Source organism: Osmerus mordax, chromosome 5, assembly GCF_038355195.1.
Source record: "Osmerus mordax isolate fOsmMor3 chromosome 5, fOsmMor3.pri, whole genome shotgun sequence".
Taxonomy (NCBI): Eukaryota; Metazoa; Chordata; class Actinopteri; order Osmeriformes; family Osmeridae; genus Osmerus; species Osmerus mordax.
This window is the reverse complement of record NC_090054.1, coordinates 12,026,345-12,050,681: the sequence shown is the minus strand read 5'-3', so window position 1 is coordinate 12,050,681 and position 24,337 is coordinate 12,026,345. Positions and strand designations below refer to the sequence as shown.

The 24,337-nt window shown below is 49.2% G+C and overlaps 1 protein-coding gene across 3 annotated transcripts; it reads left to right on the top strand.

Annotated features, from left to right (window-relative positions):
• fbxw4 (F-box and WD repeat domain containing 4) lies at positions 1-21,064 on the top strand. Of its 3 annotated transcripts, none has more exons than XM_067236504.1 (9): positions 1-335; positions 1,259-1,354; positions 2,384-2,569; positions 2,699-2,831; positions 3,485-3,570; positions 12,830-12,895; positions 18,914-19,054; positions 20,610-20,751; positions 20,911-21,064. In XM_067236504.1, the coding sequence occupies exons 1-9, from the start codon at positions 151-153 to the stop codon at positions 21,040-21,042; spliced, it is 1,167 nt and encodes a 388-aa protein (XP_067092605.1). In that variant the 5' UTR covers positions 1-150; the 3' UTR covers positions 21,043-21,064. The 3 variants fall into 3 exon arrangements, with proteins under 3 accessions (XP_067092605.1, XP_067092606.1, XP_067092607.1); XM_067236506.1 differs by having other exon boundaries at positions 199-335; positions 2,433-2,569; XM_067236505.1 differs by lacking the exon at positions 12,830-12,895.
• Positions 21,065-24,337: the final 3,273 nt, after the last annotated feature.

Sequence of the window (24,337 nt, the reverse complement as noted above, 5' to 3'; positions counted from 1 at the left end):
TGTAAACACGCGTTCTGAAAACATGGAATATTGTTTATCGTTATCAAAACCTGTTTTAGGAAATTACCAGAGACGAGGCAGTACACCTCCTAGAGAAAAACACAAGACAATACGTAACGGGAAAAGAGCAAACTTCTCAAATAACTCAAAATGTTGTTATTTCAGTTACCAGAGGATGTCCTTTACCACATTTTGTCGTATTTGGACTGCAAGTCTTTGACTCGTCTTTCTCAAGTTTGCAAAACAATTAGTAATTTCATCAACCGTGACGCAGTATGGAGGGAGATAGCGAAAGAGAGCATAAACACTGGAATAACACGACAAGGAAGAGACTTGTAAGACTGGTGATCTTACTGCTTCCGTTTTAGTGTTTACATGTGAGGTTGTATATAATGCTTGCGAGACTATTTTACGTACTATACCAAGTAGACCTATAATTGTAAAGTACACATTGATGGTAGTACGTGGTAGTTACCTGCTAGGTCGTCATTAACATTAAGTAAAGTGTATTTTGTATCATGAATGGATGATCATCAGTTTTTATTCAATTGTTCAGTATTATCCTTTTAATGTCTGCTTGAAACTTGCATGAGTGTAATGCTTTAAAATCAGTAAACAGTCAATGCCAATCCTTTTCTACACACACAACATTAGTTATGAAGGAAATCTATGCCTACGTATCAAGCGTGTTAACAATATCCCAAGATTGTTAGCCATGACTGACTTGGTCCAGTGGTCCCAACATGGCAGTTGGGATGGGAGCCAGCCTGGCAGAACAGTTTCCTCCCTCTCAGCCTCCTCACTCACCACAGACCCATTCTATACAAACTGTGGGCTGTCTCATCTGAGATGCAGGCTGAAGCTGGTGTAATTGAACTTGGCCTTCCTACTGAGTGCTATGGGGCTCCACATCGCTCAGCTCTGTGAGAGGAGCAGGCTGTTTCCTGCAGGCTGTGGCCACCCCCTATGGCACTGTGCTCCCCAACACATGTGAATGCATATGCTACTGTTCTGGATGACTGTGTCGCCCACTGAGATGAGACCCTGTCATATCAAACAAGTCTGGTTTACGGAATCACTCGCCCGTTTCCTTTTAGCTTGTTATTCTCTGATGCTTACAAATAACGTTTTTCTTCAAACTTGAAACCTCACACTATTTGAGCATCTGTACGATATCAAGGAAGGCTATGACTGACAGTTTAGCACTTTAAGTTGTACGTAATCACTCAGATCATTCAAATTATGTTTTGTTTTACAGTTACCCTCATATCCCCCTGAAAGAAAGAGTGAAGGTGTCTCAGAACTGGTGCCACGGGATATGTAGAAAACATGTCCCCCTCAAATGGAAGATCAAGTGAGTGAGCTTAGACTCCTTTCAAAGCATGTTTATGTTGACATGTTGATCTGAAGGTTAGATCCACTGCATTTTACAAGGATTGACTGATGACATACCAGTGATTTGATTCATATAATTAGATTTGGCTATGTCCTCACTTTTGGATTAAATAATGTGGGGTCAGATGGCTGAGCGGTTAGGGAATCGGGCTATTAATCAGAAGGTTGTTGGTTAGATTCCCGGGCAGTTCCAAATGACATTGTGTCCTTGGGCAAGGCACTTCACCCTACTTGCCTCGGGGAGAATGTCCCTGTACTTATTGTAAGTTGCTCTGGACAGAGCGTCTGCTAAATGACTAATTTCTTCTTTTTTTTTTTAATAAAAATAAATAAAACACAAGTCAGTCCAGCCAATTCAGGCTTTGGTATTGACACAAAGAATGTACAATAAGCACATTAGTTAGTACACTAACCTAATCAGACATTTTGGATTATAGTTTCTTCGGTAGATTACTTGACATTTGATATTTTGACATTTACATTTAGCAGACGCTCTTATCCAGAGCGACTTACAGTAAGTACAGGGACATTCCCCCGAGGCAAGTAGGGTGAAGTGCCTTGCCTAAGGACACAACGGCATTTGACTGGCCGGGAATCGAACCAGCGACCTTCTGATTACTAGCCCGATTCTGTAACCGCTCAGCCACCTGACTCCATACTTAAAGGCAGGGTAGGTAATGTTTTTTCATTACACACTTTTCATAAAATGTAAAATAAACTTCACATCCTGATAGCAATCGATAAATCGAACGCTCTGACAATAAAATAAATCAGTTATCCGTGATGTCGCATGACCATAGAAAAACACGACCAATCATTGCGTTTGGGCCGAACGCAATGATTGGACAACATTCAGACCGAAAACCTTGCCTTTAAAATGACAAACCAAGGTGTGTCATTGCAACTCAGAATCATTGTTTCTCAAATCGGCATTGTATCAAAACCCTTTTGTGGGAAACATTTAGTGAGTACGTAGTTATCCCTACAGCTTGTTGCCATGGATCCAGCTGAGCGATGACGTGCTGTATCTGTCTCAGGCTGCGGACATCGCAGCGTATCCTCTACGACAAGACAGAGGGAAGCTCCTGCGCAAACCAATGGCTGTGTTCTCTGGGCACCAGGATGATGTGTGCCGCTTCGCTGTGACGGACACACACCTCGTGAGTGGGGGAAGGTAAACTTAAAAATGTCACCTAACTGAATGGATGAATATGTCAAATATATATATAAAAAAACACTTTCAGCTTCAGATTAACTGTATATTTGACCAAATTGTATTTCACAATGGGCTTTTATGTCTCAGTGATGGGAAGATCCTGGTCCATCACAGGAGAAGTGGCTTCTCTGTGGAGTATTCTGGTCACAACCAGGAGGTGAACTGCCTGGACTGCAGAGGAGGGATGATCATTAGTGGTTCCAGAGACAGGACAGCCAGGGTGAGACAACAGACAAATTTAGTTCTAACACCTCCCTAAAAAGATAATGGTTAGCGTAATTCTGATATTTCTTATTATTATTACCACTAGCCCAGTGGCCATTGTTTAGTGCAGCTTAACATGGCAGCGAATGTGCTTATGTATTTCTATTTATTTATTGTGAACTGCTCAACCAAATAGCTTCACACTGCACATCCTTTGGTCCTGAGAAATACACCTAGTAAATTTCAGGGAGTCAGGTGGCTGAGCGGTGAGGGAATCGGGCTAGTAATCTGAAGGTTGCTAGTTCGATTCCCGGCTATGCCAACCAAAATGACGTTGTGTCCTTGGGCAAGGCACTTCACCCTACTTGCCTCGGGGGAATGTCCCTGTACTTACTGTAAGTCGCTCTGGATAAGAGCGTCTGCTAAATGACTAAATGTAAATGTAAATTTCAATTCCATACAATACCTGATTCTTGAAATAATTGTGCCACAGACACACAGACAGAATTCCTGCTTTTATAATTAGATGATCCTACATTAACATATTCTAAATGTCTAAACTGAAAAACAAAAATGTGATGCAAACAGTCTCCATGCATTGTCCTTACTAGTATAACATGTTGTAATATGTAACAGTATTCATATTGGCTTTTTATATTTTTCCTCTAGTTATGGAGCCTGTCTTCCAACTGCCCCAAGTATACAATCCCCTTGTACGACAGGGTGTGGTCCGTGGCTATTAGTCCCACACTGAGGTAAGCAGATCCTAGAACCCAGTCACTGCTATAATAATAAGATATCCACCCCCATTCTCCAAACATACTGTAGATGAATGACCTTTCCTACCATCCAACTGAAGAATAACCTGTAGATGTGAAAGATAAAGAATGGATGAAGGCTTAAAAGGGGGGGAACACAGGATATCACAGCCAAGCAGGGTGGCCATTGGAGCTCTTTTGATTTCTCAGCCATGATCACACCCACACACTAAGTGAGAGAGAGAGAGAGACACACACACACACACACATAATGACACATAGACAGGCACACAAGGCTGTAACCATATCCCTGCTTCGCCACCTGCCCCAGGCCAGACTGAGAGGCAGCTGATCCGTCAGACTGACCTCAGAGCCAGTGAGTGGAAACCCAGAGTTACAGGTGCTGTAGGGAGAGAAGCTCGTTCACGACCTCTGAGAGGGTCGGCTTCATACATGTTTTGGTACAGTACCACTTTTGGGGGGATGATCACCCTATATGCTAATCTAACTGTCAACTTACTATAAATTAAGCAGTTGTTAGGGTTTTGTGCATCAATCTATTTGTTTCAATGTCCTCTAACTGATCTCATAATGAAGTCTAGGCCGTGGTATTGGGCCATCTGTCATCTGTCTTAGTGAATGATAAAGAACTACAGGTATAACAATAGCTATTTTTCAATTCAAGACATGGATTGCTCATATTCATAACTGGAGTCCAAGTAAATTGACTGAACTGTACACATTGGGGCAAACTAAGGCATAATCTCACACCACCTCAAAAGGTCCACACCATAAACCCCTCCATTTTCCTGTCACACACAGATAGTCCCTCACACACACACACACCTGTTCTACATGGTATACACTTTCCTAACACATCTGACACTCTCCTCAGTGTACACACACACACACACCAACACTCCTATCCCCGGTGGCCCAGCCTGTGTGCCCAGATCTGAGAGTACGGGCCGATTATCCACATCATTAATTCTATCCAATTTGCTGGCTGAAATAGCAGCCGCGCCTCAGTCTGCTGCACCCTCATAATGGAGGCTGCTCCTTCCACACACTGACCAACGGGCTGGTTAATTAAAACTCCTCTGGAACGGAGGTGTCAACTAACTGATAAACCTGTAAACCCACCTAGCCCCCTTAAAAACAAATCGTCTCTTCAACCTCGTGAGGTGACGGCAGCCAACACAGAGAGAGATGTTACGCAGCCACAGTGATTATGGAAGTCATTGGCCTTGAGTATTGCTTTTTCATTTTTATCTATAAGAAAAAAAAATGGTGAATTGGCACTGAAAGAAAATGCTTGACAAGAATACATTTCAAAACAGTTTTGAACTTTTGGGCGGTATTATTCTTTACCTTTTCAATACTGAAGGCATAGAGAGGAGTCTTCAAAACCTGCGGCCTTTCATGGTGAGGATGCTTGTTGTTTAGTGCAGGTTGTTGAAGTCGATGTACATTTGTTGGTCAAAGTTGCATCAAATGGTTTGTCAGTGGTAAATACCTCATAGCTAAATCATCTTCACAGCTGTATGATGTTGGGCATGTCCCCAAGCCCTTAAAGGGTCAGTTTGGGACATTTGGTGACTCGCTGAACCACTCTGGAAAAGTTTGTTGAATGTTATTTTAACGGTAGCTGAGAATGACACAGTGAAGTTGTCATTGTTTATCTACTATGACTTTTTCCTCGTGACTGGGGAAGGGAGAGAGAGGAGCTCCATCTGTTATAAATGCAATTGTCCCCGCGTCACGCTCTAGGAATACAGAGATGAAAGAAGAGGACAGCAGGGGGCTGGTAGGTAGATGGGTGAAAGAACCCCCCCCCCCCTTGCTAGCAGGGCTAAACACTACAGAGCTGACCTATTGCCCATAATACTTTGATGCTAATGTGGCTATACTGCTGCCATACTGTGTAGTTGCTCTACCACTGGCCAGTAGACCTTTTTAGCATTTAGTAAAATCTGTAATTGCAGAATTTTAGCTAATCACCACCAACTCATCATTACCCTACAAACCGCAGATTCCCAGTTTTGACCAAGCACGTAAATATAACGATGTAAAAGCAACATTGATACCTGTCGCAAATTCAGATGGCAAGAGAGGATAGGCAGCACATGTTTGAAGTTTATTTGTTTCAGTCGTTTTTCGAATACGTCCAAAATACTTTTCAACCTTGCCATGCCACGCACCCACCCCCTTGTTCGACCCTATAGCACTCAAGCTGTGGGCACCAAACAGAGCTGCTGCCCCCTTCTTTCCATTTTCCTCCTCTTTCTCCTTCTCGTCCATGCCCTCCCTCATGTTATCTCACTACCTGATTTATCTCCCTCTTTCTTTCCATTTCCCTCTGTCTGGTTTCCAGCGAGTGTCATCTCAAGGCCTGTTAGCGTGGCATACTGTGGCTCATGTGAAATGCCAAGGCCGAGGCACTGGTCCGTGCTGGCCCATGCCTGCGTGGAGGTAGATTGATCCCAGCAGTAGCTTCTGGCCATGGCCTTCTCCTCCAGATTGCTTTTCTCCCTCAGATAGACTTTTCCACCACGCCATACTGTGTGATACTGAATCCTGACCCAAGCATGGCATTGAGGTGTTTTATTGAAATGTGACCGTGACCGCTCCAGAGAAGGTTTCGGTCGGACAGATATAGTTTTGAACGAGGTGGGTGGCTCTGAAAGATCTGCGTTTGTTTTTACAGCATTGACGCTCAGAGCAAGTAGTTATACAATCCTTTTAACAATACGAGTGACAAATTGCTCAAAAGGTCATAGTTGACACGATAGCGAGGACGGTTACTTTTATCATGGTGTTGACTTGATCAACATTCAATTACAGCTTTGCGTGTAGGTTCGGACTTCTGTAAGTACTGTAGCATTGTGATTGTCATAATAACTATAGATAGATGGTGGAATTTTCATAATATTACGGACCTATGATGAACAACTTGGATTCAAAGGCTTAGCTTGAGTGGGGGTGTGTTGACATGGCCGAATACAGCCCCATCTGTCTGTGTATCTATCTCTGTATTCCTCTCTGTATCACTTTCTCTGTATCTTTGTCTCTCCTTCCCTCTCTCTCCCCCCCCCCCCCCCTCCCCTCCTCCCACCTCCACTGCTGTCACTCGCCCTTCATCGTCGGCACGGTGTGTTTGGGGGCAGAGCAGAATTAGAAGGAAGCAGGCAGGTGGTTAATGGGTGACTGAGGCGTTTCCTGTGGGGCCGAGAGGCAACAAGACTGAACAGGTCGCGTCTGGGCCGCTGGAGCTGCAGTGGCAGGTCACCACTCAGGGAGAGGGAGCGCCGAGTCACAGCTGATATGGTTGCCTGGCATAAGTCACGGCAGCGACTTTCTCTTCCGTTTGCTCCTCGTGCTGCAGAGCTCGCCGGTCATAGGTTGGGGAGCTGAAGAGAGGGTTTCAGACCAGGGGATTGGTATAGTCGGATGTCACGTTCTAGTTTTTCCACACAGCTGTTTTGAAACTGCTCGTTGCTACCGTTGCGTTGACGGGTTATGTGTTTGTAGGTCTGGGTTGTATTTCTTGGGAGAGTCACGAGAGAACTACCTGGGTGCCTGAGGTCTTGAGGGAAGTACTAACTTGTGGGGCTAGCCAATAGGAGCATAACGAGTCAAGGCCTTGTCCGTGAAGTCCAATTGTACTCTGCTCCAAAGAGCCAATCAGATTGATCCATTACCCTGCACACAAAAAAATCCCAGGAGCACAAAGAGCTTTTTTAGTGGGGGGGGCTACACTGACTGACTGAAGTAAGGTGGGGGTGTTGTTGTGGAGGGGGGGTGGGGGGCTGGTTGAAGCCAGTGGAGGGAGAAGCTACCCTGAGGAGAGGTGAGAAAGGGGGGAACCTTTTTGGGTTAGGCTTGTTTTGTGTAGAATTCTTCAAGCACAACTACAAAGATGTAGCAGGGCCCGAGTTGCCTTTGAAAGTTTCCAAAGGAAAATGATTGTTGGATAAACCAGCCCGATTCACCACTTTCTCACTGCGGAGGGGAGGGGGTGACCTATGACCCCTGGTATCAAAGTACAGACTGACACCCTCCCCCCCCCCCCCCCTCTCCTCCCCCCTGCTCAACACCACCACCCCCACACTCCAATTTCACCCCCACTGCTCTGCCCCACTCAACCGCAAGAAAAAGCCTGAAATTCATGTCTTTCTCTTTCGTCTCTCTGAGGCCGGCCCTGTGGCTCAGGAGTCAAGAATTCAATTAGTTAAAAAAAAAGGAAGAAAAGAGAGAGGCTGCAACAATGCAGCGATAAGGGTCTGAATGTGCGTTCCCACACGTTAAATACAGGGCGCTTTCTCTGGGGCCCACAGAGCCGGAGGACCCACACCACAGGAGGAGAGAATAATCACAGCTCCTCTGAAGCCACTCATTACACACACTCACACACACACACTCACACACTCATACACACACACACACACTCACACACACACACCTTACGAGACATTCCTCGCACACCCACCTTACAGACATGCATCCCCGGTGCATGCACACGCACATTCAGATATACAGTACCTCAAACTCTCGCACACCCAAACCTACTTATACTGCGGACTCATCTTGTATACACAGAGGCGAGCTTGGGAATTCAGATGACCCACATATACACAGAGATACACACACACACACAGCTTTCAAAGCCTCTCATTACAAACTGGCCTCATACAGGTGTTGAAAAGTCTCAGGTCTTAGACTTTTGTATGCAGTATATTACTTCTGTATTTGGGTGACAGGGCTGGAATAAAAAAAACTTGAATAACTTATTACCCATATTAAATACGACAATTTTTTGTGGCATATTTTTGATGTCAATTTAGGGTGCCTTCAAACACTGCTGTGGGTGCCTTCAATTAGAATTTTGGATTAATAATGAAAAAGGTTCTCTATAATGTCTCAATATGATGTCAAGTTTATTGAGACGTTGTTTCATCACATATAGTTATATATTATTATTAATATTGTTTGGAATGACCACTCTGATTGATTGGACTCATTTCACATTTTATGTTGAGTCGATTTGGATCGCAACCAACACGACATCCGCGTGAATTGCCACTAAAACATCACATTGGTGCAAATGTACTTCCACGTTGCTTCCCAGTGGTATTTCCTCAGCCATATAATCCTAACGAACGTCCCTCCCTCTAGACGTACAGAGTGAGGGACACAACAGAGTGTCTTATCACTCAAGTGAAGCGCTCCCACACCAGCAGCAAATCCCAATTTACAACCCGTCTGTCGCGCATCACTCTGAACCCTCCACTCTGAACCACCAAGCTCAGCCTTCCATTGTTGGGATATATAGCAAGCCATTTTCTCCCAATCGCCAGTCAGTCTAAGCAGTAAGTAATGGCAGTTATTATTTTCTCTGTTAGGGAATTCTGGTGTTACGTGTTGGTGGCCCGTTCAGCGCTGGCCTGCTTCGTTCCAGCCGGTTAAGCAGAGAGGCTGTGTGTGTGGAATGTCCCCGGTGCTGTCCCTGTGACCTCAGACAGGAGGGACACAAACAGAAGCCAAAAGGGCCAGGAGGGGGGCGGGAGGGGGGGGCGGGAGGGGGTTGGGAAAGGGGAGTGGGGGGGGGGGCACGAATTTGGGGGGGACAGGCTTTGGAGGCCAGGGGTGGGTGTGTGTGTGTGTCAGCGGGGGTCAGCACAAGCCCCCTTTGCCATTGTTCCCCTCCAGGACGATATAAAAGCATCATAACCCTTTGAGCTCAGACATATTTAGAGAGCAGATAAAAGCACTTTTTACAAACTAGATACACGCAGTGCACAAAGCCCAGGGTCAAGCGCAACAAATTAACAACCTCTTTCTGGCTGGAGGGGGGCGGGGACAGGAGGGGTGGACGGAGGGAGAGGGGGGAGGCAGGGGGCCAGTGCTGAGCCGCCCCTGGAGTCCAGGGCCATGTCTCCACATTCCCATCGCCTAGCGGCTAGGCCCTAGCCCATATACGCCTGCTTCTGCAGTTTGGACTATTCTTCTGTAATTGCCTTTAGGGGCTGAGTTTCGATAAATGCTTGGTGACTTACTTTTTGTTTGCTTTCTTCCCAATGGAGGGAAACATCAGGAAGAGCTGCTTGGAATTCTCGCGGCTGCACACAAGTTTAGACTGCTGTCCTCGGCCATAGAAAAAGTAAAAGAGTCAAAGTAATTATCCTACACAGTTTTCCCCTATTTTATCCAGTCGGCTAGCCTTTATAAATGTGAAATAGTTGTTTAAATCATAAAAGTATGAAGATATAATAGTATTAAAAAAACAAAATCATATTTATATTCTGTAATGGAATAAGGTATTTTAGCCGTGGGTTAATTAATGTTGACCCTTTAAAAGATTCCAGCAAACTCCTTCTTTAGTACAGCAGTCGTCGACACTGTGTTCTGGTTAGACACACAGGGAATTTGGACTAACAATGCAAGCCAACTGCAGGAGCCACAAACACACACAAACTCAGAATGTGCAGTTCCAACTCAAGGTTTGACACCAAAGAATACCAGTGAACCTCCGTTGTGGTAGGCTGGACATATCATTAGAACACAGTTGGCGGAAGCAGAGACCATTTAAACGCAGCTCCCTCAGGAGGGACAGAGGCTGTTTGCTCTCTTATGTCAAGATGACTTCTTCAAATATATGTATGAGGAGAAAGGTAAGAAACAAACTAATTGTTCAAAAGTATGACTCCATCCTCAATGCTTTGTTAAAGTATACCTTTTCGAATCCCAAGTTATTTCTCGCTATCTCCAAAACTAGGTATATAAAGATTGTGTGATGATATAACTGCAGGGACCACAGAAGAAACTGCCAATAAAATACTAATAATACTACTGGTTATAAATGGTCATCTAAATGTGTCTAATATGTGGGTTTCTACAGAGTGAATGTGGAACATGCTTGTTTGGAGGTCTGGCTCTCAGACTGGGAGCAGGGACTGGAGTGTTTGTGGTGGTCTTGGGAAAGTGTGGTGCGCCCTGTGCGGTCAGCTTGTTGATTGGAAGCTAACAATGTTGGTACTGTTGGGCTCATCTCCCAGCAGGAACTCACTGTGTGTGTGTGTGTGTTTGTGTGTGTGCGCGCGTGTTTTGCACTTGTCTGCGCTGCCTGTGTGTGTGAACGTGCGAGAATGTGTTTATTTGTGCGTGCACTTGCCTGTGCTTTTGTGTGTGTGTGGATGTGTCTGCTTATCTGTGTGTACTCTTTACTAGGCGTGTGAGTGTGCGCGCGTGTGTGCATGTGCGTACGTGTGTGTGTGTCAGTTTGGCCGCTTTCCCAGCGGGGTCTGAGTTAGTTTGTGTGACCCTGCCACACAGGCCCTTAGATAATGCAGCCAGCTGATGAGGTTACCCAAACGGCAGCACAGGCTCAGCATGCTACTAATGATGAGAGGAGAGGAGCGGACCGTGGAGGGAGGGGGAGGAGAGGGGCCGGGGAGGGGGGGGGGGGGTACGTGGGGGGGGTCACGGTGGAGAAGGGGGTACCAGGATTCTCAAGAGAGGTGATTGGGGACGAGCAAGGTGGGGGCACCTGTCCCACATAAGGCGAGAGGGGGCTCTGACCTTAGCGGCTATGATATCAGTACGCCAGTCTGACCCCAGATCAGGCCTTAGCGCTGAATGAAGGTCGGAGCGAAGGATTGGGGGCAGAGGCTGTTTATTCATTGTATGTGCCCCCCCCCCCCCCCCCAAGGCAGGGCCCAGTGAGGGGTGAGTAATGTGAGTAATGGAGAGTAATAAGGGGCCAGGGAGCGAGTGTGTGACCTTAACCCTATTGTATCCTGTGTCAGCGAGGGTCGAAGGTTGAGACCGACGCTCATACTCGCCCGGGGGCTCCCCTACCCCATGTCCCCCCCCAGCCCCACCTCCCCCTGAGCAGGCCGACGGGGCCCAAATGAGTTTACCCAACACTAATTAACAGGGGGGCCAGAGCCGTCACTAACGGGCACCGCACTTCACTCCAGCCCTGACAGCTGCCCCCTGGGCCTCGGTTTGACGTGTCTGTCCCAGCCCCCTCTCCTCCAACACACACACACACACACACCCTCGCTCACACACACACACACTAGCCCGCACCTTCACCGACCCCCCCCCCCCACCCTGTCCCAACGCCAACAGGCCACAAAGGGTTTCCACCACCAGAAGCGGGTTGATTGGTTCCCTAGACGCTTTTTCCCTCTTTTTCCTTTCCTTTCCTTTTTTTTTCTTTTTTTTTTTTTTTTTTCTTCGCCCCTCCTCCTCTCCACAAGATCTCTTCCCACGTTCGGGATCATTCGGGCAACATTGGCTTTCCCTCCACGCCGGGCCTTCTCCACTGTGCCTCCGAGCCCCACTATGACTATCGCCATCTCCCCAGCCAAGCACAGCACTTCCACCCACCTCGGAACCTTTTTCTGCTAGCTTCCGAGCGGACGCGCCTGTGGTAACACCGCTCCTGGGATGCTGTGATTCCCCAGAGCATTCGAAACCCAAAGTTTGGGTTAGATGAGTGAGGAGGATAAAGAGGAACAATAGAAAGGGTAAGATGTGCCTGGGGGATCCTGCCGCTCCTGGGCCACCCTATGAGGGCTCTCAACCCCAGCAGGGGTTAATTGTTTGTTTCCCTCCTGTCAGTTTAGATGAGTCCGCCAGAGGATGGCCAAGGAGTGTCTGTTGCTGCTCTGCCTGTGTGAGAACGGACAGTGCTGTTGGCTCACCTAGCACTGGAGTTTGTTACCGTGTGTGTGTGTGTGTGTGTGTGTGTGTGTGTGAGTGTGTGTTTCTGCATGTGTCTCGATGTGAATGCCGGACCTCCCCTCTGTCAGTCAAACCTCCAGGAGTCCCTAAGCTCTGAGATATGGGCAGGGCCCGGCCGAAGCCCCCCCGCCGGCACGCACCCCTGGCCGCCGCCACACCCTCTACACAGACCCTGCTGCACCCCTCACCCCCCTCCTAGCCCGCTCCTCCCCTCTCCTTTCACCCCCCCGCCCCCCTCCTCCTCCCCAGGCCCATACATCGCCATGCATACCTAGACCTCTAATTCCGACCTGTCACTCGAATCAAAAGATCACAAGTGTTTTAGTTTCTCCCCTGCACCACCACCACCCCCCCCCCCCCCCCCCTCTTCTGTCGCCTGCAAAACAATGAATGTGTGTCGGGCTGAGGGGTTGCTGAGCGTGTCGCCCTGTGGCTGCCTTTGCTGAACGTTCCTCTCTTCTTATTTCGAATGTCCTTGTCTCGTTTTTGTTTCTTTTGAACGCAGCTCCTTCGTGACGGGCACGGCTTGCTGTGAGAACTTTGCGCCGCTGAGGATCTGGGATGTGGAGAGGTGAGACTCGACGCGTGCACACGCACACACACTACCCAGACACCCTTCACTGTGCTCTAAACAAGCTAAGCCAACTGTGCACTCTATACAGAAACATTAAACATGAATACACAAAAGCAAAAACTATACGGCAAAGAATTTAAGCCCACCACACACACCCTGTCACTGACTATCAAGTTTCACTCTTGGCCCTTAACACACACTTGCTCCCTGGCCCCTTATTACCAACTGACAGAAACTTAACGCTCCAACTCTTATGCCCCCCCCCCCCCCCTCACGCACACATACACACACACACCTGTGTAACCAATCACAGAGCAACGAAAGTGTGGAAACGAGCGATAATGATAGTCGTCGTTTCATCATCTGTCTCTTTCTCCGAAGAAGCCGCCCTTTCTGAGTGGTGAAGAAGTTCAAAGGGGGCCTGGGTGGGTGAATTCCTGGCCTACTCTGAAAGACAGAGGCTTAAATCGGATACATCCATGACAAGCCGCAGTAATTCCCAGCTTTACCTGCCCTGAATTAAAACACCCCTGACACGTCTTTGTCACGGCCAGAGAGAGAATGGGGCTTCCTGCCTCCAAATGACATGGAAATTTGAGCTGAGGAGAAAGAGTGGAAGGAGAGCGAGAGAGAGAGACAGAGAGACAGAGAGAGAGACAGAGAGAGAGAGACAGAGAGAGAGAGAGAGAGAGAGAGACAGAGAGAGAGACAGAGAGAGAGAGCGAGAGAGAGACAGAGAGACAGAGAGACAGAGAGAGAGAGAGAGAGAGGTCTTTGGCAAATTTACAGGGTTACAAGATTCTTTTTTGTATGGTATCCGTTTCCTCAAGAAGACTGTTGACTAGGCTCAGGTGTAGAGTTAGAAATCTCGTTGGGTCGGACTCAGGTAACATGCTGCTGTACAGTCCATGTCGAATGGCACATTGTCAGACCAGCTGGTCATGGAACTATGGACTAGCTCACATCTGTGTTGACCTGCCTTGTCTGTCCCATGCTGACTCACTGAATCACTGACTCAACACAGGGCAGTCTGGGGGAGTAGAGGGGGCTGTACATGTCTTCCCTGTCACATATGCACTTCTCCATAGCCCGACAAATATCCACACACACACACACACAGACGACCAGAATGAACCCTCACAACCCTGTGCATGAGGGCAACCACAAGTCCAAAGTGATGGCCCACACATCCGAGCCAAAACATCATAAAGACGTTTCACCTGCACCAGAGATCACCGCCCTCGAAACAGCTGCTACATCACACAGTCCGGATCTGAGAACAAGTGTCATAACAACACTTATCATATCCAGTGAGAATCTGCGATTCGTCCTCCATCGCATAATGGAAAACCGTGGCAGATTGCAGAGGGCATCCGGTCATGCCACACACCGGAATGCATTGAGCGTCGAGCTGAAGATTTGTGTTAGAACAGGGAGAAGGTTCAAGTAAGTAAGTAAGACTTTATTTATATAGCACTTTTCATACAAGAATTGCAGCTCAAAGTGCTTTACATAAAATCAACAAAAACAATAATACACGTGTTGTATTCAAGAAGGGAAATGCAGAGGGGGAGGGATTGAGAGACGGGAGACGGACGGAGGTGTAGAAGTTGAGGGAAAGGTGGGGAACTTGAACGTTCGGAGTAGACGGATGAAGAACGCGGGGTTCCCCGGGACAATGTCCGAAGACGTTGATTTTCCGCCAAGTGCTCGTCCCTCACCAGTCAGAGGGCCGAGAGACTACAGAGGCCGTAGAAGAGCACGTTCTAATAAATGTGCCACCATTCGAGCCCCTTCCCATTACAAATCGCTTGCTCTTTGTTGACCCTTTTAAGTGTTGCCATGCAAGTCAAAAACCTCCCCACTTACCCCAGGGGGGGGGGGGGCGGGGGGGACGCGATAGAACTCTCAACCCATTCACCTATTGTGACTCCGATTTTAATTTAATTTAACACATTTCTATCCTCCCCTCCGTCGCAATTAATTCTGTGTCTCTTTTTCTTCATCTCTGTGGCACACAAAGAGTCTATGATCAACCATACAGAGGGAGATCCCACACAAGTGGCGCCTTTCCATGTGGCACCCCGACCTTTTTTCACGCCCGCCTTTGCTCACGGCTAAACAGAAGAAGAAGAAGAAGAAGAAGAAGAAAAAAAGCATCAAAGAAAATCCCAAGCCGTCGCTCCCGAGATTCCCGTCAAAAGGAAGTCCCCCCTCTTTAAACACAATCGCCGGGCGGATTCCTGGCATTCCGCCGCTGAAAGGGACGGGGTTAAATGTCTGCGTCGTGGAGGTCGTCGCGTTATACAAATTGCTGCCGTATTGTTGTTTTGTTTTGTTTTTCCGCGACAACTCATGTGACATTTAAAGGTGGGCATTGTTGGGGAACCCCCCCCCAGACCCCTCATCTCCCAAACACCACGCAAACACACACACACACATTCCTTGCCCGCTGTCTTGTGCCCCTGTGGCTGGGTCTTGAGGGTAAATTGGGTGGACGTGCAGCGGGGTTGCAGCGTGGCTCCCTTCTGTTTGTTTTAGCGGATGAAAACCCCAGCAGGGCTCTTTCTCTACCTGTCTGACGGCCTTTCACCGGAGGGCCTGTTTCCCAGCGCCTCCCCGGGCCCCTGGGTTAGACTCCAGACTTCACCTTACAAGAGCCACGCACCCCCCCCCCCCCCATGCTACATAAGGAAAGAAAAAACACCCTGCTTTTCTATAGCCCCCCCCCCCCCCCCCCCCCCCCAATAACAACGAAGAGAATGCCCCTTAGCTTCTTTTTTTTGGGGGGGGGGGGGGGAGTCCGTCAATTCATTAATGGTCCTTTTCTCTGTGTGTGTTTGTGTGTGCGTGTGTGTGTGTGTGTGTGGCCTTAAAGCCAACCTGACTCCTGCAGTGAGACCAGACAGGCTTAAATCAGGACTTACACCCTCTGTGTCACACAGTCAGCAGCCTCTCATAACAATCAGTAAGTCTCTCCCCCCTAGGGCACACTGTCTACCCTCCCTCCCAAACAGCAGGGTTGGGGTCCAATTCAGCACTGAACAGGGTCTCGATAGAAAAAGTGTAGAGCATTTAAAATGGTTTCGAATATATTCCATTCCATTTGACTGTCACTGGCCAGGCCATTCTTCTGTCCTAGCCGGATACCGATAAAAGTCTTGATATTTTCCTCAGCCGGACACAGCGGTGCTCTGTGGTCGTGGTGGTGTCACGGAACATTTGTGTTCTCTGAAGGGGGACCCCCCCTCTCCACCTCCCTCTGGCTCCTCTCTGTTCCTCCTCTGGGCTATACGGGCCGTGAGATGCGTTTTGCAGATTGACCGTGCACCCAGTGTCCCTTTCTTGTCTTTCGCCGACCTTTCGACTCCAGCGTGTGCGTTTGTTAGACAAACGTTGGAGGCATCACCCGTTAAGGCATGCCGTGACAGAAAGCAGCCTTTAGAAATGCATTAGCTAACTTGTAATAGCCCGTACCTGTTGTTTATGGCTCTTAGACTCTATGGAGTGAATTCAATCAATAGCTCCCCTCAGCCTGCTTGTCCACCACTTGTATTCCTAAAAATGTTGGTAGCCCTGGTACAGAAAGAGCGCTTACATGAAACATATTTCAATTCATCTTTGAAACATTTGCCAAGTCTCCACCCAATGTACGACAGTCAAAAAAAGGGGAATTCCTATCTTGTTTATTTGGCTTCCAAACATTCTTTGGCGAGCGCCTTGTTGTCACAGAAGTCCATGAGGTTTGAAGCTTTGAACGCTGACGAGCGTTCATATTCTGGCGTTGTCGAGGAGAAGACGCCCGGGATACATAATTGCGCTGACTCATGGAGCACGCCCGTCTACGGAGCGGACCACGTGACGGTTTACATTCAGACAGGCTTGGCTCGGGGGGCCTGGCTCAGGGGGGCCTGGCTCGGGGGGCCTGGCTCGGGGGGCCTGGCTCGGGGGGGCCTGGCTCGGGGGGCTTGGGGGGGCCTGGCTCGGGGGGGGCCTGGCTCAGGGGGCTTGGTTCGGGGGGCCTGGCTCGGAGGGCCTGGCTCGAGGGGCCTGGCTCGGGGGGCTTGGTTCGGGGGGCCTGGCTCGGGGGGCCTGGCTCGGAGGGCCTGGCTCGGGGGGCTTGGCTCGGGGGGCCTGGCTCGGGGGGCCTGGCTCGGGGGGGGCCTGGCACGGGGGGGGCCTGGCTCAGGTATGTGACGACGGTATGGACCCAGACATGCGATGGTCAGAACACACCGCAGCAGCTCGCTCGCTCGCAGATACAGTCATTTTGACAGATTACACGGCTATGCACCCATCCTGTAATCTTGTGCGGCCTCATAAAAGGCGGTGACCTAACAATTTGAGAATCCCTGCTGTTTTTCGCAGCTCGCTATCCCATCGCTACAGTGCTATTACTGGCTTTAAGATCCCCCGGCAGATGTCAAGAGGGTTTTTATGGACCTGGCGCTTGCTTCGTGGTTTTGCTCTGGTCTGTTTTGGATGTTTGGAGAGCCAGTGAAAGAACCCTGGTGACGGTGGAGCTTTTTCTTTTGTGTGTTGTATTTTTTTTTTTACCGCTCTGTTTGTCAGAGGAGTGATTTTGGAGCCCAGTTATGAATTGATTATCTCCTTTAAGGGTGGAGCCGGGGAGCTAGGGATCTCAACAAGACACCCCTATTGAGTTCTCAATAAGACGGCCCTGGCCTTTCGTGCTGGCTGGGGTTTGCTTTGTGTGGCATGCATTAAGCTTTTGGTTTTAGCCCTGAGGAGAAAATGAGAGGTTGCTGCCCCACACAGACCTGGACAGAGAGCCTCATCACAGACTCCCTATTGGCCAAGGCTTAGTCATGAGACCCCGGCGCTGAGAAAGCTCTCATCCAATAAGACGCCCCGTGGGGAAAGCCCTCGTCCAATAAGATTGCCCCCTGGGGTTAGGCTGGGGGGATTACTAGCCCGGCCCTGGGGTTTTTCGAATCGGGGGGGAGTGTGTGTGTGCGGGGGGGGCACGAGTCGATGGGGTGGGGTGTTTGGTCGCTAAGGCCAGCGGCCTCCTTTAAATGGTTGCTATGGGGCAGGTATCAAAGGTCTGCAAGTTGCACACAGTCACGGTCATGGGGGAATTAAAGTGCAACAAAGAGACAGTTATTCTGCAATAATCCGCCCTGCCGAGTTAGAGTTATTCTCCAATAATCAGCCCAGGGAACAGGGCTCTGTGATCACAAGAGCATGGCACATAAACACACACACACACACACACCTTCCCTTAAATAGATTCACACTTTTCCACACAAACTAAGCCATCGTTCAGTAGCACACACGTTTTCTCCTGAGACAAACTCACACACACACACACACACACATACTTACATCCCTAATGGTGTTGTACCACGGGGGAACCCTGTAATCTGTCTCAAAGCCCACTCCTTTAGATACAGAGCTGTTTACTTGGATCTGCCCAGGGTGGTCTAGTGGAACCAATACGACATGGGAACAAACTGATTGATAGAGACCCTTTATGTACAAGAAGATGTGCTTGCGCGCACGCGCACACACACACATACACAGATCCACACAAGGAGACACACTATCAGAATCCAAACATCTGACTCGGTCCCGCTCATGCATTTTAGATCTGAAAAGAGGGGATCAACTCACACAAAGACCTTTGAAAGTTTCAGATGTGAAAGATACACCGTACATCAATGAGTAAAGAGGCTCATTGGTTATGCAAGGTGGCTGAAGGGTGTAAGCATATCCTTCACATCCTCGCTCGGCAGCACCAAGGGCTTCCTGTATTGGACAGATTAGTAGTCAGCTAAGGGTATACAGTTAAAAAGCAGGTGACACAACTGAGAACGGGTAGTTCCTGCTCCACGGGCTTCCCCTCGCCTTAACTGTCAATCTCTCTCTCTTCCCTCCTCTTTCTATCTGCCTCGTCCTGCCTCGACTCTTCTTCACTCTCTCTCTCTCTCTCTCTCATTCCTTCTCTCTCCCTCCCTCGTTCTACCTCTCCCCTCTCTCTCCCTCTCCCAGGTGTGAGTGTGTGTGTTGCTTGGGCTCAGAGTTCCGGCGGGGCGCAGGTGTGCTGGACATGGTGTACGAGTCCCCCTTCCAGCTGCTCACCTGCGGCTATGACACCTACATCCGCTCCTGGGACCTCCGCCTCAGCCCCAGGTACGCCGCTGGCCGTCTGTCTGACTTTAGATAGGGCTGGCTGGCTGACTGGCTGGCTGGCTGTCTTTTGGGTGGTCCTTCTGCCTGTTGGCCTTGTCTGGCTGTCTTCATAGCAGCTATGTGCTCAAAAGCAGACCTCCCCCTGCCCACACATACACACTATGTGTACACACTTTATATCTGTCTCACAGACACACACACTTTCTCTCACACACACATTCATAGACACACTGCCCGTTCTTCCGAAGAGTGCTGGTGGGACTGGGCGGTGGCCCCGTATTGACACAGACCAACACATATCTGCTACAACCAGACATGGTCCAGTGAGAGGAGACTGCAAGGGGGGGAGGTGGCATGTATTTTGTGTGGGTTAGGTATATTGGGGAGGTTGGGGGGGCATTCAAGTATCACAAATCAGATCTGATTGGCAAATAGCCCTGGGGAGTTATGAGAGGGTGGGGGCTGGGTGGATGAAGGGTGAGGGTCCCTCTTTAGACATGAATAATTGACAGATTTGGAGCCCCCAAGAGGCTCCCCCAGGACAGGGAAGTGGGACCGCTTGTCTGCAAGTGGGGCTTCCGCCCACCAAAATACAAGAAAGAAAGCAATTGAGAGTGAGACGCCATGAGTGTTAGTGGCCAGTGGGATACACATTCTCTCTCTTACTCGTTCCCAATCTGTCACAGTGTCTTCACACTTTGTTCTCCCAGCTGACACCTTTTTGGACCAATCGTATGTCTGAGAGATGGTGAACACAACAATAATAACAGACTGTATTTTAAATGTTGTGTGTGAGTGTGTGTGTGTGTGTGACTCCAGCAATCTCTGCTGCCCTGCTGTCTGCCCCTACTTTCAGCTCCATCACTTATTGATGAAGCCTCTAATGGAGAATCGATCTCTATTGGCAGAGTCCCTAGAATATTCCCCCCACCACCGCCACCTCCTACCCCCCTCACCACCGTCACCTCCTACCCCCCACCACATCACTTCCTACCTCCGTCACCTCCTGCCCCCCCACCACCGTCACCTCCTACCCCCCCACCACCGTCACCTCCTACCCCCCACCACCGCCACCTCCTACCCCCCTCACCACCGTCACCTCCTGCCCCCCCACCACCGTCACCTCCTACCCCCCCACCACCGTCACCTCCTACCCCCCAACCACCGTCACCTCCTACCCCCCACCACCGTCAACTCCTACCCCCCCACCACCGTCACCTCCTACCCCCCCACCACCGTCACCTCCTACCCCCCCACCACCGTCACACCCACCGCCACCTCCTATCCCCCCACCACCGCCACCTCCTATCCCCCCACCACCGTCACCTCCTACCCCCCCACCACCGTCACCTCCTACTCCCCCACCACCGTCACCTCCTACCCCCCAACCACCGTCACCTTTTACCCCCTCACCAAATATGATATGGATAGCAATTGGTTTCAGATGACTGTTGGGTGTCTTCAAACGTAGTTTTTTCAGCTGTGGATGTGGGATGAGGGAAACCAATATGATGTGTATCCCTTGAAGTGGTGCTATCTCTTAATCTCCCAACAGGAAGTGTGTCATGGAGTGGGAGGAGCCTCATGACAGTGCCCTATACTGCATCCAGACTGACGGGAATCACATGATCGCCAGTGGCTCCTCCTACTATGGCGTCGTTCGACTGTGGGACAAACGCCAAACCCGCTGCTTGCAGGTGTGTGTCAAAATTCGGCAACATCGGGCAACATTTCCTTCAAAACGCAACCGAACAACCCCTCCCGTGCTTGCCTGCATGTGAATGTGTACGGGTGCAAAGAAGGTCATAAGATACCACATGCTACAATCTGCCTTCTTCTTCCTCCTTCTCCTCCAGTCGTTTCAGCTGACCTCGGCCGTGAGCAGCCCGGTCTACTGCCTCCGCTTCAACTCCTCCCACCTGTACGTGGCCCTGGCCACCGCGCTGCACGCCCTCGACTTCAGACACGGGACGCAGCCGTGCAGATGACACACACCGCCCACCCCCCACCCCCACCCCCGCCCCACCACAATAAAGTATTTACTTTGACAATGCACGTGTCCCTTTGTTGAAAACGCGAGTTGCGTTCGAGGCATGACTTGGGTGTTTTTAAACGTATGCTTGTTCAGCAGAATTCCTCAGGTGGTGCAGATGAGACACGGCGTTCTGAGGTACGCAGGTGAGAACAGGTGGGGATTCAGTTTGTAGTCTGTCGGGTATCTAAAGCTCCAGTGTTGCTTCCGTGACACGTTTGACTTTTATTATCACGTCGAGTCACTGGAGAATACATTGATTCCCCACACAGTTTGACCTCCCCCCCTAGCATTCAATGATACCCTTACACGTACCTATAGAAATGGCTTCGCCAGGGCAACACAGCTCATGGACTTCGGAGCAAGCGTCAACCTGCTGTTTTAAGGTCTAATCCATTGGCCTTGAGGCTGAACGCACACACAGGTACGCACACACACACTCAGGTACACACTCGTACTCAGACTGACACGCATACACACCGTGCCTAAACCCCTGGATGAGACTACAGAGGAACACACAGGGTGAGTTTCCCACCGTGCTCTGAGTGGCTGAGGATCTGCCAGGATGCTTTGAAGGGATCAAGCCACATTAGCCCACAATAACCTCACGTCTCTGTGGAAACCATGTTTGGGTTTACATCCATTTGACCCCTCTACCTGAGATCAGACATGTTCGGGGGATTAACGCGGGTGACCTGCAAATCCACCCGTGACAATATGAGGATCCGTTTGACGGACACAGATCAAAATATACACACACATGCATCTGGCATATCAAAGTTATTGAACTATATACAATCCCCTTGTACTGTACACCTGGTACTGGACATGTCTGAGCAGGGAGAAGGTGTATTTCTCCTATGTCATTTTGTTGTGTGTGTGTGTGTGAGAGACAGACCCTCCCTGTTGGCCATTAATGGCATATATTAGATCATATGCAACACGGGGCTCTCCATTAGCTAATATGCCAATGGGAGATAAGAGCAATGGCCAGGCAGCGTGCAGATATTGCACAACCATGCAGGAGATGTGGCCCCCTGGGGCCCTACAGGGTTGAATTAATTATAGGGACCCAGGGACGGGCACCAGGCATGCTGATTGGCTGGCCAGGCACCAGGCATGCTGATTGGCTGGCCAGGCCTAGGTTTTGTCGCCGGCCATGCTGTGTGGGCTTGGTGTGAATCCGATAGGACACTGTCGGAAACTGTGGTCTGGGTTGTGTGTTTGACATTCGGTTTGATGTAGGATGATGATGATGATGGGGAAGTGATGGGGGATTCTGTGAGACCACTGTGCGACACTGGAATGAGACGTGTAGTGACAATCAGATCATCGAAACGTAACTTTGATTCGAGGAATACGTTTGCGTTAGAAAGGTGGTGTTCGATGGGGATTTGGATGATGGTGCTGAAGCCTCCACAGGCTTGAGTGTCTAAACCACAAGTCTTTGTATCAGTGACACGGTGCTCCTGTCTCAGGCCCTGTCACAAGGTCACCAGTGACCCTCATCCTTCCTGCTACCACACACACACACACACCTCTACCCCCCTTCTCAAAACAAGGTTGAAATGAAGACCTCCTGCTGGGACAGTGGTGGTGGTGTTGGTGGGGGGAGGGGGGGGGGGGGTGTAGCTGGGGGTCGCAGGAAGGGTATTTGCGGTATACCTCTCCCACCTAAATAATCCTCACTGAGACACATCACACGCAGACAGGAAAGGGGTTTCTGGTATTTTTTTGCTCTTGAAGGAGTCCGCAGGTACAACATTCTCCTACACACACATACACAGCAGTTGTATCATTTATTCAGTGTTATGACTCCAGTGAGTGATGTGGTACCTGTTAGTACGTGCCCCTCGCCCTCTGTAGTGTCAGTTTGGACTATGGGGCGGATATTAGAGATTGGGGTGTGTGTTTGCACGTGTGTGTAGTAGGGGTGCATAGGGCACCTGTACAAACCTTCCCGAGCCACAGAGGTGATAGGAGCTTAGCTGCAGGACAAAAGATTGTAGCTTGCCGTCATCCTCGGTGTCATTGTTATGAATGTTTTCGTGACATCATCCAAGCATACCAAGCTACCTTGTAAACTACAAAGGCACGGCTACAGCTGTTACTGTTAGAACAGCCTCTCCTGCTCATGTAAGCAGACTTGAATCAATGTTGCAACACAGTATGTCAAATCCACAGTAAAACATCACTGTTTTACTGGGGATGCACAAACCTAAGTTAGTTATTCTACATTATGGAGTTACAGCAGGATTTGAAACTTTTAGGTCATTCAGACAAGAGATAGTCATGCAGTGCTTGACAGCTCAATAACTTAACTGAAATTCAGGCAGAGCATCACAGAGTACCTTTGAAACCTTTGTATACGTTCTTTATATAACCTGCAGGACAAATAAAAGTCATTGTGAGAATGCACTTCATCATTCAGCTTTAAACTGGAACCCTGAATGTCAAATGGAGGCTAGATTGGGAGGCTAAATTTAGCGAGCGAAGAGAGCCCAGCCTTATTGACCCCAAGCTGAAACAGCCAGCTGGAACAGACAGGGGTGTATTTAGGATGAGCAAATCGTACGAAGAGCATCGCGGTGCGTCTGTGGCTGCAGACCACTCGTTGGACATAAATCACTCGCCCTTGAATCCTGAAGCATATGGCTGAGGGAGAATGTGCTGTTGCTGCCTCAGAGTCCAACCAAAGTGCAGAATTCGAAGTGGAGTTCCATTGGAAGCTATGTGTTTCTGTACGCTTGAAAGAAGTGGTCTTCAACCCTGCTCCTAGCATGGGAACGACCCATTCATTTGATCCAGGTGTGCCGGAGCAGGGAAACATCTCAAACATACAGGACAGTGGGCCCTGAGGACCAGGTTTGAAGACCACCGGTGAAGAGCAACCGTCCATGTTGACATTTTGGATGTAATGATATTGCTGGTCAAGCTAAACAACTGGAACAGATGAACCCCGAGCTGCCACTCGGAGCACCTGTTTCAAATGAATAGAATCCGCCATCCTTGCGACTTTGTTCTCTCTCTTTCTTACACAATGACTAACCTGTAATTTACCCTCTGCACTTAGCAAGACTAGCGCCGTAACATGAGAACATGTGAAGAATCACAAGGTGTTTTCTTTGGCCAAGTTCATTGGACTTGAATGGAAAAGAGGCCTTCCCTTTTCACTGGAGGTGAGCCTTGGTTCCTTGAGAGTGGGGAGGGATGGGGCAAGGGTTTGTGGGTATAACGGCAGTGAGTATCGG